The following is an 18,364-nucleotide window of genomic DNA, read 5'->3' on the forward strand; positions in this document are numbered from 1 at the left end:
ACTAAACACCGCTCTATAAATTAACCGTCTAACATAAAACCTAGTTTCAAGACTAGCTTTGATAAAACGATTCTTCACATTTTCAAAATAATTAGTAGTTTTTCTTTGGTTTATATACACACAACAGCTTATGTATTTTATTTATAAAGGCCTGAAACCGCAAAGGGAAATCTGATCCCTCAGGGTTTCACAGTCGAAAAAAATTGAGAACCGCTGCTCTAAGGTATCATGATAAAATTACCAAATTTTACCACAATTACCGAATTTTATCACATATTATAAAACCATATTTCATTGTTAATTTTACTAAAATCATTACCAAAGCGTTCCGGTAAAAATAACCGAAAGTTTTGGTCTTCCCATAGAGTCAGGAACACGGTAAATTTGACAATACTTTTTTCAAAGTGCACGTACTGAGTTTTCACTAATACGAGGGCAGTTCTGAGTTGTTTTTTTGTTTTTTTTTAAGGGAATGAAATTTTCCCGAATAGCTTAATACTTCTTTCTCTAAAAACTTTTATAAAGGACTTTTAAATAACTCAGAATAGATTTCTTATTATGCTGTAATAACATAATTTTGTATAAGTTTTTTAACTACAAACCAAACATTAATAAAAATTTTCTCATTTATCCAGCGGTCTCCTCAAATCAGTGGCCGTGAGATGCGATGGCTCTGAGGATAGGACACTCGCCTCTCAATGATTTGACCTTGGTTCGAATCCCAGCAGAAGCTGTTTGATACGAAGTCTGCTTCCGACTCGCACCTACCCCAGGGCTGGCGTTAAATATCCACAGTGGTAGATGGATCATGGGTTATAACCCCTTGCCGTTGGGCTAACCAGGGAGGTTTTTGAGGTGGGATGTTTTTGGGTTAGTTCCATCAAAAAGTTTTCCCCGGAGGCTATTTTGTCCCAATGCGTAATCCAGGAATTCCCTTGTCTTCTGAGTTGGGTTTAAAATTACAAGGCTAAGTAGTTGAACATTAACAGTCGTTAACTCAGAATTAGGTCGACTGTTCAACGCCGGTTATAAACTAAAATAAAATCAGAGTTTATAATAAACTATAGTTCAATTGTATTTCTCGATTTGAGCTCCACAGTATGAACTCCGTTGTGGCATTAATGGAATTTTATCTTCAAATAATTACCTGACTGAAATGTCTGTATTCACCTTGAGCTGGTTGCGGTTGAGGGAAATTACAAACCATATCATCGGAAAAGTATACAATTTCTTCAAACCAATCTCCAACAGCAAATGACCAATCAGGAGTAGGAGGATTTAAACTATAACCAGTAAGTCTTTGAAATGCAATATTTTGTCCCGTACCAAAATTTCCTAAAAGAAAATAGAAACAAGTAAATTTTTACAACTCTAACTTATTAGACCGAGTAATAAATCTCCAGTTAGAGCTATTTCATGAATTTATTCGAAGAAGTTAAAAAGTGTTGTTTACATCAGTGTATGAATGTGTCCCACTATAGAGTTAGTGCCCAATGCCAATCTCGCAAAAACTACCAACTTCTGTTTTGACCAGTTTCTCATGCGCGTCTTAAGTTCGTAATCATTTTGAAAATGATCCCTAGCAGTCCCTTCTTAACCCCTTAACGATCAGTTAATTTTCAAGAAAACTTTCATAAAAGAGCCTATTTTTTGGTTTTTGCATTTGTATTACGTATTTGATTAGTGCTGACATCCAGTTTAAAATAAACCAACTATCTACAATTACCTTAAAAATATCCTGGTACTGCCATCTGGTGCGTAAAATGAGAAATAAAATGCTTTCCAGCAAAAGAAATGAATTAGTTTCATCCTTATTGGGGCGTTACTACTGTACACTCTTGACCGTCAATATCACGGGAGCGAGAAATAGAGGGCGAAACCTCACCCCGTCATTTTCACGGGAGCGAGAAGGAAAGGGTTAAACTAAAAGAAGATGTGAAGATCACATTTGGATATGGCTGAATTATCATGAGATGTTGTTTATCATGAGACGTTGTTTATATGAATTATCATATAAACAACGCGTGATGGGTGGAGTCTCTGAGAGTCTCTGATTCCTTCACTCACTGTTTCATTGTAAACATTTGACTCAATTTTCGTAGTCAGGAAAGAAATTCTACATGTTTCATTACGAAACAGGTTCTGCTGGTGAAAGAAAACCTCAATCTCAATTTAGTTTCTTTTAATGTTTACTAAAATTAGGCTTACGCGTAGTCTATTTCTGAAAAAATGCCTTGAATCGCCTTGGTCTACCTCTGGTAGCTACGTGATAGAGAGTTTACAGAAATGCTTCAACTTCATTATCTATGAAACAGCTAATCATTGACTCTAGCTCCATAAATTTCCAAAGAGCAACTTCTCCGAAGCTATTTTTTGAAGTCTCTGTCACAATATGAAACGATGCTTTTTGGCGAATAATATGCTATTTTCATAACTGCTGTGAGTTTGCAACTGATATACAAAACAAATGAATGAAATGAACACTTTTGATTTTGAAAATTTGTATACCAGCATACCACATGAAAAAATTATTGAGATTTGTGAAGGTATTTATGACAAGTATTTACTTGATGAAAAAATTGATAGGTTTAACTGGTTAGATTTATGCAAGTTTAATCTTTTTGAGAATGTTCTTTTTAATGGTTTAGATTTTTATAAACAAATTATTGGAATTCCACAAGGTAATTCCTTTTCTGGGGCTTTTGCCAACATTTTTTTGCACTTTTTTGAGGCTAAATTTCTTGAACATAAAGTACTTAATGCTTTCCGATATATTGATGATTTGATTTTGTTTAATTGTGACGATTTTAATTTTATTTATACAATTTATCCTGGTGATTTGGTCCTGAAAAAAACTAATGAAAATTGCTTTAATATTGAATATTTAGATTTTAAAATTGATATTGTTAACAATTTTATTAAAATTGGTGTGTTTGATAAAAGAAAAGCCTTTAATTTTAATGTTATTTTTTTCTGCAACTTTAAAACTAATTTGTGTAGTAAAATATTCAAAAATCTTGTTTTTTCGCAATTAGTTAGGATCAAGAAAATTTGTAATAATGTTGAAAGTTTTCGAGAAGCTGTGGATAATTTTTTAAATAATTTGAGTAAAAATGATTTTCCTTTTAATTTTTGTAATGTTAATTTTTTAATTAAAAAAATGATTGATGGTTTTTAGGTTTTTTTTTATATTTTTTCTTTTAACAGGGCGCAATTCTAGTCTTAACTGAGCAGCCCCAGTTAAGCATTCTATTAATTTATCTACGTATCTCCTTCTCCTGACCTTTTCATATCATTTTTAAACTTTTACTGCGCATTATTATAGGGGGCGTTGTTTTTCAGTTTTTAGTGTTTTCTTTTCCTCCGCTTTTGAGGTTGATTCTTGACCTGTGACTGTGAGTTTTTAATTTTCTGATGATTTTTATTGATTTTCTTTTCGTAATTTGTTTATTCTTTTGAATGTATCTTGTTTTTCCTGGACCTCTATACAAAACCATCGGGGTACTGAGGGAGATATTTTAAGCTTTTGCTTCTCCCTCAAATAGAAATGGTTTTGTTTTTAATGGCTACCGGGGCCGGTACCCCCTGAAGACGTCGGCTTCGGTGGTCGTATTTTTGTTTTATTTCATTTGTTTTGTATTGATACTTTTTTCTGAAATTTCTGCTGCTTTTTAGCGCGTTTTTTTTCAAAGAAGTTTTTTCCTTTTGATCTTAATTATTTGTGTTTTCTTTCAGTTTTGCAACTGATAGTCATGATTGTTAGGTCTAATTTGGCCTATTTAAAACCAGAATTGTCTACACTTATTTTGAAAATGGCGCAAAACGTCAATATGGAGAAAAGCCACAGTTTTGTGAAAATGTAAAGAGTTTGTAGTCTAATTTTTTAATATATAAAAACTTACTCCAATGCTGCATTACCTGGGCTCATAAAAAGCAAAAACTGAAAATAAAGCTGTGATTTTAATAAATATAATCTAAGGAGGAGTATATCGCCAAATTGATGATATTTAAAAAAAATTAATAACTTTTAAATTTCTAAAGTCCAGATAATTCTTCACGGCAAGATTATGTATATAGTTTCAAATCATACCATTACCTCAAGTATAAGGCTCTTAAACTATGGCTTTTTTATTTTCCTTGGTGATAGAGATTCGAATGTCGAAAATGTCCCAAGTTTTAGACGGATCATGGATTAGAGTCCCCTTGCTGTCAAGCTAACCGTGAGAGGTTTTCGTGGTTTTCCTCCCCATGTAGCGCAAATGATGGGCAGTTCCATCAAAAAGTTCTCCCCGAAGGCAAATTTTTCCCAATACTTGATGCAGGAGTTCACTTGTCTTCTGGATTGGACTCAAAACTACAAGGCTACGGAGTTGAACATTAGTAATCGTAAACCCAAAAAACTGGGTCGACTGCTCAACGGCAGTAATAAAATATAAAATATCGAAAAATGTATTTGAGTTCATTTTACTTCGCATAAAAACGAAATTGCTGATTTCAAATTTACTTAGCAAATAGTATGGTCTCTTTGATGCTTTTAATCCCGTCTTCAGCGTATGCTTTTATTCCACCTACAACATGTGTAGTCATACAAAATCTGACTGAGTAACAAATAGGTTATCGTTAATTTGTGAGAATCAAGTAATGTAATTTTCTTGAAATATAAAAATTTTTATTTTTGAAGAAAATATTATTTTCATAGTTGGAGCCCAATTAATCATATTTCTTTTTAACGTCAATATTTTTTATCAGAAAGCACAATACTAGATGTTCTGTACTTATCTCTCTTAATAAATATTTTATAAAAATGGAATCAAACGCACTTCCACGTTAGGGTCACTAATTAACATTTAAATAAAAAAAATTAACAATATCTGATTATTATTGACAACGGTAATTCATTATTCATTACAAGGGGATGGGAAAAAAACAGTTTACCCGTTGAAGAAAATTGTTAGTGTTTATAAACAATTATTCAAAGCAAATATTAGTGATGAAAAACTAACGATTATTCAAAGCAAATATTAGTGATGAAAAACTAACGATTATTCAAAGCAAATATTAGTGATGAAAAACTAACGATTATTCAAAGCAAATATTAGTGATGAAAAACTATCGATTATTCAAAGCAAATATTAGTGATGAAAAACTAACGATTATTCAAAGCAAATATTAGTGATGAAAAACTAACGACTATTGACGAATTAAAGGCAATTGCTTGAAACTCTATCTTTTTTTCGATAATCAAACTGCTTTTTTTTTTCTTTATCGATAATTATTCAAAGATTTCGATAACGACTTTGTATTCAAAGTATCATTAGCACATTAAATAACATTAGCTTGAAATAGTGGTTTTTAAATGCAATTAATTCATTTATTTAAACAAAAAATTTAATAAATATTTGTGATTAAAAATAAGTTTAGAGCAAAATAAAATTAAGTTCTTATTCATTACAAAAAATAACTTAGTAAAAGAAGTTTTTAAAAAAGTTTTTCTAACCCGAAAGAAAATTCTTTAATTTTATTCCTCATTATATTAATTATTAACTTTAACAATTACCTATAAACATAAATAATTTATCAAATAATAATTTAAATAATAATTACTCACTAACTCTCCTTTCATCTGGCTTGTCATGAGCATATATACACAGGTCAGAATATTGCTGCGCAACCTTAGCTAATTCGTGATCCCATTCCTGCAAGAAAGAGTGGAAAAGCAGATGAAACAATATCTATTTATTTATTTATTTATTTATTTATTTATTTATTTTTGAAGCCAAAGGGAAAAAAGAGATTTATTGTTAGCCCTCTCAAATTTATTTTTAGTAAAATGATTTTACAATTTCGTGATGCTGATTTTCCCAACACTAAATCCTGTAAGAGATTATAACATATTTGATTTTTTCAATTCTTTGAAATACGATATGTATTTAAATCACTATTAATGCATCTTTAGTACACCATGATAGATTTTATCATTTTATTCATAATGTGTTCCGCTACCTATCTCATTTTTTGGTGCTCCTCTGTTGTATTAAGATATTTGCTTTCTTAGTATTAATGCAGCGACAAAAAGCAATTCTTAAGGAGTTAATCGTGTGAGTTTAAAAGTAGATTGTATGTTTTCTCGTTAATTTGCTTTTTAGTTAATTTCATAAGGTACTCCGCCACCTGGTTCACTTTTTGGTGCTCTTCTATTGTATTAAAATATTTGCTTTCTTGGTATTGATACAAGGTCAAAAAGCAATTTTAGATGATTTAACAGTGGGAGTTGAAAAATAAATTGCATGCTTTCTTCGCTAATCTCCTTTTTAATTTAGTTAATTTTTTAAAAAAATGAATTTTTTACTAATAATTCTCAGTTTTAATTTAGTAGTTTCTTCTTTTAAACAATGTTTTTATTAATTTTTGAGGTCTTTTTTTGTTTTCAATTTACTTTTATTTTATATTTAGTGTTCTGTGTACCTCGATGCTACATGCGCAATTCATGGAACTGCTTCACAACTTATTTTAAATTTCCATATAATGTATATAAATATATCTAGGCTTCATCTGACTTGCTTCCTTTTTCTAATTCATTAGAATTTTATTGAGGTTGTTGAGTTCTTAAGTTTTGTTTTGATTATATGACACCAGTCTACAGAAACTGCTCCTGCCCTGATATCTCCCTGATAAAGATACCATGCATGCCAGAACAATTTATCATAATTTGCTCAAGTTCTAGAGTGCTATAGTAGTATATATAGTAGTTGCTCCTTAAGGAAGTTGTCATGCAGCTAGTGCATTTTATCTTCACTTGTTTATGCTTTTGATTGCTATATAGCAGTATATATAGTAGTTGCTCCTTGATGAAGATGTCATGTATGCCGGCGCATTTTATCTTCGTTTGCTTAAGTTTTTTGAGTGCTATATATAGTAGTATATATAGTAGTTGCTCTTGAAGGAAGTTGTCATGCAGCCAATGAATTTTATCTTTACTTGCTTATGTTCTAAATTGTTATATAGCAGTATATATAGTAGTTGCTCCATGATAAAGAGGCCATGCATGCCAGCCCATTTCATCTTCGTTTGATCAAGTTTTTGAGTTCTATATATAGTAGTGTGTATAGTAGTTACTCCTTAATGAAGTTATCATGCAGCCAGTGCATTTTATCTTTGCTTGCTTATGTTCTAAAGTGTTATATAGCAGTATATATAGTAGTTGCTCCTTGATGAAGATGTCATGTATGCCGGCGCATTTTATCTTCGTTTGCTTAAGTTTTTTGAGTGCTATATATAGTAGTATATATAGTAGTTGCTCTTGAAGGAAGTTGTCATGCAGCCAATGAATTTTATCTTTACTTGCTTATGTTCTAAATTGTTATATAGCAGTATATATAGTAGTTGCTCCATGATAAAGAGGCCATGCATGCCAGCCCATTTCATCTTCGTTTGATCAAGTTTTTGAGTTCTATATATAGTAGTGTGTATAGTAGTTACTCCTTAATGAAGTTATCATGCAGCCAGTGCATTTTATCTTTGCTTGCTTATGTTCTAAAGTGTTATATAGCAGTATATATAGTAGTTGCTCCTTGATGAAGATGTCATGTATGCCGGCGCATTTTATCTTCGTTTGCTTAAGTTTTTTGAGTGCTATATATAGTAGTATATATAGTAGTTGCTCTTGAAGGAAGTTGTCATGCAGCCAATGAATTTTATCTTTACTTGCTTATGTTCTAAATTGTTATATAGCAGTATATATAGTAGTTGCTCCATGATAAAGAGGCCATGCATGCCAGCCCATTTCATCTTCGTTTGATCAAGTTTTTGAGTTCTATATATAGTAGTGTGTATAGTAGTTACTCCTTAATGAAGTTATCCTGCAGCCAGTGCATTTTATCTTTGCTTGCTTATGTTCTAAAGTGTTATATAGCAGTATATATAGTAGTTACTCCTTGATGAAGATGTCATGCATGCCAGCGCATTTTATCTTCATTTGCTCAAGTTTTTTTAGTGCTATATATCGTAGTATGTATAGTAGTTGCTCCTGAATGAAGTTGTCATGCAGCCAGTGCATTTTATCTTTACTTGCTTATGTTCTTAAGTGTTATAAAGCAGTATATATAGTAGTTGAGTGATATATAGTAGTTGTCTCGGTACTAGAACTTGCAAAGTTACTCAGGAGTACATTTTCATTAATTCAAATTCAGACAGAGACAATTATTGTGAAAAATATACTTTTAATGAAAGTATACTTACAATGAAAAATAAACTTACAATGAAATTAGTTAATATAAGGTAGATAAAAATTACATTCAAAAATGTTTTTACAAATTTATTATTTTAATAAGTCTGCATAAAGTCTGTAAATAAACGTTGATGTTTCAGGAATTCGGTATTTATTTCTGAAAATATTTCTTCTCTTGTGGATTCTTTATTTATTAAAATTCCAAAAAATGAAAGAATATTTTTTGTAATTTTGTGAGAAAGTCATGAATTTTCTTTTGCTTATTCATCTGCAGATTGACAAACAATTTTTTTAAGATTCTGAAACAAGTTAGTGAATAAGTTTAGGAAATAAAAATGAATTTTCAATTTCTCCTCACAGTAGCAAATTAGGCTTGTTTTCTTTTTCAAATCTGAGATGAAAAATATTCTGCAGTGGTATTTTCAGTAATTATGCGGTTATCTACAGTGATATCCGCAATAACTAACATATCACCTGAAGGCGGGAGACCTTTACTCTATCCTATCGAGTTGCTACACTTCTGAAGGAATTGTGAAGTTCTATAACTTGCTTAATCTCCTTCTGCGTCAATTGAGATCTAATAATGTTACATTTTTGGCTGACATACAAATACTATATCTGCGAAATATGCTTGGACAATAAATTCGGACTAAAAAAATCCCTAAGATTCATCAGACAATCAAACTAGTTTCAATATTTTTCATCTTAACAAACTCTATATTGATCCGAAAAATTGGGATTTTGCTTTTGTTTCTCAAAAAGTGTCTCCTCAAAAGTGTACTTAAATACTGATTTGCAATTCCCTACCTAGATAGCAAAATAAGGTTTATTTTCATTCAGAAAAAAACCTTTTAATGTAAACCTAAAAAGGTTAGATAAGCGGTTTTCGTGTAAACCTTCTAACCTTAAAACGAGATCTGTGACAATCTGTTCTATTCAACGCTCATTACCCTAAACCAAAACCTTGGAAAACAACCTTCTATATAAAAACCTTAAATCGAGGATGACTTAGGGTTTTCAAGTGTTAAAAAATCCTTTAACAAAGCTTGTCTCAAGGTAAAAAAATCTTAAATCTAGGTAATTATCAAATTCCCTACCTAGATAGCAAAATAAGGTTTATTTTCATTCAGAAAAAAACCTTTTAATGTAAACCTAAAAAGGTTAGATAAGCGGTTTTCGTGTAAACCTTCTAACCTTAAAACGAGATCTGTGACAATCTGTTCTATTCAACGCTCATTACCCTAAACCAAAACCTTGGAAAACAACCTTCTATATAAAAACCTTAAATCGAGGATGACTTAGGGTTTTCAAGTGTTAAAAAATCCTTTAACAAAGCTTGTCTCAAGGTAAAAAAATCTTAAATCTAGGTAATTATCAAATTCCCTACCTAGATAGCAAAATAAGGTTTATTTTCATTCAGAAAAAAACCTTTTAATGTAAACCTAAAAAGGTTAGATAAGCGGTTTTCGTGTAAACCTTCTAACCTTAAAACGAGATCTGTGACAATCTGTTCTATTCAACGCTCATTACCCTAAACCAAAACCTTGGAAAACAACCTTCTATATAAAAACCTTAAATCGAGGATGACTTAGGGTTTTCAAGTGTTAAAAAATCCTTTAACAAAGCTTGTCTCAAGGTAAAAAAATCTTAAATCTAGGTAATTATCAAATTCCCTACCTAGATAGCAAAATAAGGTTTATTTTCATTCAGAAAAAAACCTTTTAATGTAAACCTAAAAAGGTTAGATAAGCGGTTTTCGTGTAAACCTTCTAACCTTAAAACGAGATCTGTGACAATCTGTTCTATTCAACGCTCATTACCCTAAACCAAAACCTTGGAAAACAACCTTCTATATAAAAACCTTAAATCGAGGATGACTTAGGGTTTTCAAGTGTTAAAAAATCCTTTAACAAAGCTTGTCTCAAGGTAAAAAAATCTTAAATCTAGGTAATTATCAAATTCCCTACCTAGATAGCAAAATAAGGTTTATTTTCATTCAGAAAAAAACCTTTTAATGTAAACCTAAAAAGGTTAGATAAGCGGTTTTCGTGTAAACCTTCTAACCTTAAAACGAGATCTGTGACAATCTGTTCTATTCAACGCTCATTACCCTAAACCAAAACCTTGGAAAACAACCTTCTATATAAAAACCTTAAATCGAGGATGACTTAGGGTTTTCAAGTGTTAAAAAATCCTTTAACAAAGCTTGTCTCAAGGTAAAAAAATCTTAAATCTAGGTAATTATCAAATTCCCTACCTAGATAGCAAAATAAGGTTTATTTTCATTCAGAAAAAAACCTTTTAATGTAAACCTAAAAAGGTTAGATAAGCGGTTTTCGTGTAAACCTTCTAACCTTAAAACGAGATCTGTGACAATCTGTTCTATTCAACGCTCATTACCCTAAACCAAAACCTTGGAAAACAACCTTCTATATAAAAACCTTAAATCGAGGATGACTTAGGGTTTTCAAGTGTTAAAAAATCCTTTAACAAAGCTTGTCTCAAGGTAAAAAAATCTTAAATCTAGGTAATTATCAAATTCCCTACCTAGATAGCAAAATAAGGTTTATTTTCATTCAGAAAAAAACCTTTTAATGTAAACCTAAAAAGGTTAGATAAGCGGTTTTCGTGTAAACCTTCTAACCTTAAAACGAGATCTGTGACAATCTGTTCTATTCAACGCTCATTACCCTAAACCAAAACCTTGGAAAACAACCTTCTATATAAAAACCTTAAATCGAGGATGACTTAGGGTTTTCAAGTGTTAAAAAATCCTTTAACAAAGCTTGTCTCAAGGTAAAAAAATCTTAAATCTAGGTAATTATCAAATTCCCTACCTAGATAGCAAAATAAGGTTTATTTTCATTCAGAAAAAAACCTTTTAATGTAAACCTAAAAAGGTTAGATAAGCGGTTTTCGTGTAAACCTTCTAACCTTAAAACGAGATCTGTGACAATCTGTTCTATTCAACGCTCATTACCCTAAACCAAAACCTTGGAAAACAACCTTCTATATAAAAACCTTAAATCGAGGATGACTTAGGGTTTTCAAGTGTTAAAAAATCCTTTAACAAAGCTTGTCTCAAGGTAAAAAAATCTTAAATCTAGGTAATTATCAAATTCCCTACCTAGATAGCAAAATAAGGTTTATTTTCATTCAGAAAAAAACCTTTTAATGTAAACCTAAAAAGGTTAGATAAGCGGTTTTCGTGTAAACCTTCTAACCTTAAAACGAGATCTGTGACAATCTGTTCTATTCAACGCTCATTACCCTAAACCAAAACCTTGGAAAACAACCTTCTATATAAAAACCTTAAATCGAGGATGACTTAGGGTTTTCAAGTGTTAAAAAATCCTTTAACAAAGCTTGTCTCAAGGTAAAAAAATCTTAAATCTAGGTAATTATCAAATTCCCTACCTAGATAGCAAAATAAGGTTTATTTTCATTCAGAAAAAAACCTTTTAATGTAAACCTAAAAAGGTTAGATAAGCGGTTTTCGTGTAAACCTTCTAACCTTAAAACGAGATCTGTGACAATCTGTTCTATTCAACGCTCATTACCCTAAACCAAAACCTTGGAAAACAACCTTCTATATAAAAACCTTAAATCGAGGATGACTTAGGGTTTTCAAGTGTTAAAAAATCCTTTAACAAAGCTTGTCTCAAGGTAAAAAAATCTTAAATCTAGGTAATTATCAAATTCCCTACCTAGATAGCAAAATAAGGTTTATTTTCATTCAGAAAAAAACCTTTTAATGTAAACCTAAAAAGGTTAGATAAGCGGTTTTCGTGTAAACCTTCTAACCTTAAAACGAGATCTGTGACAATCTGTTCTATTCAACGCTCATTACCCTAAACCAAAACCTTGGAAAACAACCTTCTATCTAAAAACCTTAAATCGAGGATGACTTAGGGTTTTCAAGCGTTTAAAAATCCTTTAACAAAGCTAGTCTCAAGGTAAAAAAAATCTTAAATCTAGGTAATTATAAGGTTTCTTTTCGCAACGTCTTGCATGCTCAGCTAAAATCCACCTTGTCATGAAATTTTAATGGACAATGCAATTTGATCTTATCGCTAGTGGGACTTCAGTTACAACGTCATTATGGACTTAAGTGGCCATTTTACCTAAGTGACAATCCTTTGCGGATGAAAGGTTTGAAACTGCAATATTTTTGCTTCATTGAAAAAAGGTTTTTATTACAAAAGTACAAAGGTAGTCTCAAGGTAAAAAATCTTAAATCTAGGTAATTATAAGGTTTCTTTTCGCAACGTCTTGCATGCTCAGCTAAAATCCACCTTGTCATGAAATTTTAATGGACAATGCAATTTGATCTTATCGCTAGTGGGACTTCAGTTACAACGTCATTATGGACTTAAGTGGCCATTTTACCTAAGTGACAATCCTTTGAGGATGAAAGGTTTGAAACTGCAATATTTTTGCTTCATTGAAAAAAGGTTTTTAGTACAAACATTTTCGTGGTAATAAAAAGAAAATTCCGACGCAAGGTTGCCATAAGGTTACATGCCTTCTGGGTAATGTGTTAACTGTTTTAACCTCAGATTTCTAGATACATATACACCTAAGAGCCATTACATTATGACCACTCTGCTAATAACATGTAGGACCACCTTTAGCCCTCAAAACTGCTAGCACCCGCCGTGGCATTGGCTCCACAAGGTGCTGATAGGTGGTCTGAAGTATCTGGTACCAAGTGCTCACCAACTGATCCTGCAATTCTCTCACATTGCAAGGGGATAGCATGTTTCCAAGTAGAACCACAAATGCTCTATTGGATTAAGGTCAGGTGAATTTGGGGACCAAGACATGACTTGAAAGTCACTGGAATGTTCCTCAAACCAATCCATGACAATTCGACCCTTATGTCGTGGTGCATTATCCTGTTGGTAAACAACATCCCCCGCAGGAAAAACTGTTGCCATGAATGGTCTGCAACTATGTTCAAGTAGCTTACAGACGTCAGGGATTGTTCCATGAGAATTATGGGTCCTAATGTGCCCTATGAAAACATTGTTCCTGGGGGAGAAACCATGAAAATCTGGGGAAGCCCATTGTTATAGATGGAGGTTGGTCATAATGTAATGGCTCTTCGGTGTACATAAGGGATGATAAGTGTATAACATTCTTTATTGTGATCTTAAAGATCTTTACTTACCATTAGCATCATATCACCTGCAGGCGGGAGACCATTACTCTCTTCCTGTTGAGTAGCCATTACACTTCTGAAGGAATTGTGAAGCTCTAGAACCTGCTGAATCTCCTGTTGCGTCAACTGAGACCTTATTATATTACATGATGTATTTTTTGGTTGGCACGCTGAATGCATAGTGCTATATCTGCGATATATATTTGGACAATCAGCTCGATTGGGAGACCTTTGCAGGTCTGCTACTGACGAGCTGCTGTCTGCTGCTTCAGAGCCCCAACAAAAAGTCAACAGAAGAGGTATTGCGATTGAAAGTATTGGATGCCCCATTTTCCTACCTGAAAGAGAATATGATTTAAGTTAATTAAATTAAAAATTACGATTAATTAATGATTAAGTTAATTAATTAAAATAAATTTGCAACAAACAATTAATAAATAGTTAACTTAACTGATAATTTAAATAAGTTACAAAATTTTATGCACTGAGATAAGAGTACGGGCGAAAATACCAGAATATGGTAAAATTTATCGTATCTTTGGCTCTATGGGAACACCGAAAAACTAAGTAATTTTCATTGCAGCACTTTAGTGATTAAATTAACAATAAAATAGGACTTTATAATATGCGACAAAATTTGGTAAGCATGGTAAAATTCAGTGATTTTAGCATGATATCTTAGAGCGTGGCGCTAAAACCATTTATGTTGTTAATTTAATTTTGATTTTTGTGTTTTTAATTGCATATATGTATGGCAATAGGAACTGTAATTTTGAAATCTAGAATTTCCGGTAAACTGTTTTCATACGAACGGAAAAAATACCAAAAAGAATGCTTTATATACCGCATATTTTGGTTTTATTAATCATTTTTTATCAGAAATGTCATTGCCATACGGTACGGTAAATTTACCAGAATTTCTTTCTCCTTGTAAATTTTTAACTACAAGCAAGATTTTAAAAACATATAAAAGCTATCCTAATAATTTTGTATGGTGGTTTCTTTATAATAACGATTAAATAAAATGATTTAAATTTAGTGGATTTTTAACTAATAAAAATTTAAACTATTTAAATTTGGTGATTTTTTGGTGATTTGAATTGATGAAAATCAAAAATCGTGTATAAAGTAAGTTCATTATTTGGGGTGTTTTTTTAGAATTTGTAAGTTGGTTAATTGGTTAGTTCTAATGCCACTTGCCACACGGGCAAGCCTGCTTGGTGAAACCTGGCAAATTTAAGGCAGAGTGTGCGTTTCTTGTTTTTCAGTGGCGCCATCTATGGCCAAGAATTCGACTTCTGCCACACCATACGTTGCACCCGTTTTAAAGGACGGACCCATTCATTCATTCACAGATCGTAATTTTGACCTGAATCAGAGAACGATCGATCTCCAATCCAGTACCCCCAGAGGTATTGATTTGTTATGGGAACATGGAGGACTTCTGCGACTCGACAGATTTAATGTGCATCTGTCACTTTACTACACGGGGAGTCTTCGGCCGGCTGAGTTCGAACCCACGAACTCTCGGAGATGGGCCCAGCGCCCTACCGACCAGGCTATCCCGGCCCTTAGAATTTGTTCAAACAACTTGCAGAGTTATGTCCTTATATCAAGAGTCATAATTTATGCAAACAATAACATTAGGACCAAGAAACAAAGTAAAATTATATTACAAAATTTTTTTATACGATCACTCTAAATTATAATTTCGCAATGTAAATCATTTTTAATGCTTCTTGTTGTCGTTGTTTGTTGTTACATATGCCACTTGTCAATATCCGCAAGCCTGCTTGAAATCAAGTGAAGCAGAGGTTGTGCTTCTTATTTTTCAATGGCGCCATCTATGGCCTAGAATACGAATTTGCGACACACATACGTCACAATCCGTTTCACAGGGAGGACTCCTTCACACTCCAAACATTCATCCGCAAATCATAATTTTAACCTGAACCAGAGAACGATAAATCTCCAACTCAGTTCCCTCAGAGATATTGATTTGTTATGGGAATTTGGGGGACTTTGTGACCCCGACAGACACTATTTAAAGCACGGGACTCTTCGGCCGGCTATATTTAAACTCCTGTTCTCATGAACACGAATGCAACATCCTATCAAAAAGGCTATCTCAGCCTTTAACACTTTTTCAACTATTGAAAGGTTCAATTAAAATTTAATTTAGTCAATATGAGAGCAATTTTATTTCTGTGTTGCGTCATCTGGCACCCGGGTGTGAAAATTTATTTTATATTAGACCTAGGCAATATTTTGTAATTAGTTGGCATTAATTTTCAATTTCGAAACAACTTTTCTTTTAAAGAAAATTAATCATTAAGTTAAGTCAAGAGAACTTATAATCATTAAATTAAAATTAATCATTCCCTAAGTCAAGAGATATGACTGATCAGAAATATACTAAATAATATGAGAGTCATAAAATTTATCTGAAATAAACATAAATAAAAAATTGGCTTATATTGAAATTTAAAAATAACGCGGTTTGTAAACGTTTAAAAGGTTTAATTCTGACGCATAAAACTATGCATATTATAAGTTTGAAATGAGTATAGTATTTGCAATCTTCTATGTAAACAAATATCTAATTTACAACATTCCTTTTATTCACTCAAAAAAAAGTGGAAAGTTTATTTACTCTTCAATTTTCTTCAAATTTATTCATTTTCTTGAAGTGTACTTTTTTTTCTTCTACATTTTATTTCATGCAGTATTCATAATTTAATTTCCTTTATAATATATTTCTTGCATTATATACACTTTCTTTCTTTTACCATATTTTTGACGCAACATGTACACTATCATTTAATCTATTGTATATTAAATGCAATCAAGCACGCTTTACTTCTATAAAATACAGATATGCTGAAATACTCTCTCTTGGATTCTAAAAATTTAAAATATTGATGCCTCAAAAAATTTTCCATTTTAACATCACGACGCATACCGTGAAAGCATCTTTAAAAATTCTTTATATAGAACCTACTATATTAAAGGAAAAAAATTTTCCTTTTCTCTATTCTGCTTTTTTCATAAATCTGGTTTCATCAAATGGTTATTTATTGTAAATATGTATTTCTTCAATATTTTGTTTTATTTTGAAATGGAAATAACTTTTAAAACTAATTGACAAAAAATAATCGTTATTTAAATTTGCATTTCTTCAATATTTTTTTTAATTGAAATAGCATTTTAAGCTAATTGGCGGAAAAGAAAGAATAGTTATTTGATTATAAATTTCGTCAATATTTTTCCTTTTTAAATGGAAATAACTTTTGCAACTCATTGAGAAAAAAGAAGCGTTATTTAAATATACATAGTTTTTCAATATTTTTCATTTTGAAATGGAAATAGCTTTTAAAAACTAATTGAGAAAAAAGAATCGTTATTTAAATCTGTATTTCTTCAACATTTTTTTTTAAATTGATATAATTTTTTTAACTAATTGAGAAGAATTATTTAATTATAAATTTGGTCACTATTTTTCATTTTTAAACGGAAATATTTTTTGAAACTCATTGACAAAAAATAATCGTTATTTAAATTTGCATTTCTTCAATATTTTTTAAAATGAAATAGCATTTTAAACTAATTGAGAAGAAAAAATCGTTATTTAATTATAAATATGCTCATTATTTTTCATTTTTAAATGGAAATAACTTTTAAAACTCATTGAGAAAAAAAATCGTTACTTAAATCTGTATTTCTTCAATATTTTTTTTTGAAAGTGAAATCTTAGTCAAGAAATAATTGCTTCTCACATGTCTTAAAATTTTTACAGTTGATGCTTGTCGTTATTATTAAAATAAGCATTCATTAAATAATATACGAAAAACTTTTTCTTAAAAAAAAGATATCCCAATACACTAAGTTAACATAATTTGGCGAAGTACATTCCAATAATGAAAAAATAACCATCGCACTCAAAAAGAAAGTATAGTCAAAACTACCAGAATAAAATGGTAAAATTTGGTAAACTTTAACATGATGCCTTAGAGCATGACGTAAGAACCATGATGCATTCGGTTAAAGTTGCTTTTAAGTTTTGTAGGCGCAGTAACACGAACTGTAATTTTGAAAAAGAGAATTACCTTCAAATCGCTACCATGTGAATGGAAAAATTATCAAAAAAAGGGCTTAATTACCATATATTTTGGATTTTTACTACCAGAATTTTGCTTTTTCTTCAATTCCTACAATTAGTTCACAATCTCCCTATATATATTTATATATCTTGCTCAAACTTTCAATCATTAATGAAATATTTTTCATTCATCCACTGAAGTTCAAATACATTATTTAAAACTTGTAGTGGATGTTACTTGTTGTTAATACAGTTTCTTTAAATATTAATTAATTATAATTAAACTTAATTAATAATGCCTTTTTTTCACAGAAACGGAGGCGTATTTTCCGGATGAATTAAGAAACAAGCCAATGCTTCTACTATGTCATCGCTGCAAAAATCACATCAACAGCAATAAGGATCATTCGCAGCCGAAGGTTTATTGGAACAATTCGGATCCTGGAACTATACCAAGAGAGCTGCAAGAATTGACTTAGGTTGAAATAAACCTACTAGCGAGAATCAGACCATTCAACAGCAATAAGGATCATTCGCCGCCGAAGGCTTTTTGGAACAATTTGGATCCTGGAACTATACCAAGAGAGCTGCAATAACTGACTTGGGTTGAAATAAACCTACTAGCTAGAATCAAACCATTCAACAGCAATAAGGATCATTCGCCGCCGAAGGCTTTTTGGAACAATTCGGATCCTGGAACTATACCAAGAGAGCTGCAAGAACTGACTTGGGTTGAAATAAACCTACTAGCTAGAATCAAACCATTCAACAGCAATAAGGATCACTCGCCGCCGAAGGCTTTTTGGAACAATTCGGATCCTGGAACTATACCAAAAGAGCTCCAAGAATTGACTTAGGTTGAAATACGCCTAAT

At 31.5% G+C, this 18,364-nt stretch overlaps 1 protein-coding gene across 7 annotated transcripts in view; it reads right to left on the minus strand.

Annotated features, from left to right (window-relative positions):
- The window catches only part of LOC107454184 (cysteine-rich venom protein AnHyalC), an 81,752-nt gene that overhangs the window by 19,372 nt on the left and 44,016 nt on the right, over positions 1-18,364 (minus strand). For all 7 annotated transcript variants that reach the window (XM_087155984.1, XM_043041031.3, XM_043041030.3 and 4 more), the window contains exons 2-4: positions 13,401-13,729; positions 5,609-5,696; positions 1,148-1,335 (exon numbers count right to left, since the gene is read on the minus strand). In XM_087155984.1, the coding sequence (XP_087012110.1) occupies positions 1,148-1,335; positions 5,609-5,696; positions 13,401-13,721 (597 nt within the window). In that variant the 5' untranslated portion in view covers positions 13,722-13,729. The remainder of the gene's footprint in view (positions 1-1,147; positions 1,336-5,608; positions 5,697-13,400; positions 13,730-18,364) is intronic.

This window comes from Parasteatoda tepidariorum, chromosome 12 (genome assembly GCF_982258835.1).
Source record: "Parasteatoda tepidariorum strain Cologne lab strain chromosome 12, Ptep-v5.0, whole genome shotgun sequence".
Classification (NCBI taxonomy): domain Eukaryota; kingdom Metazoa; phylum Arthropoda; class Arachnida; order Araneae; family Theridiidae; genus Parasteatoda; species Parasteatoda tepidariorum.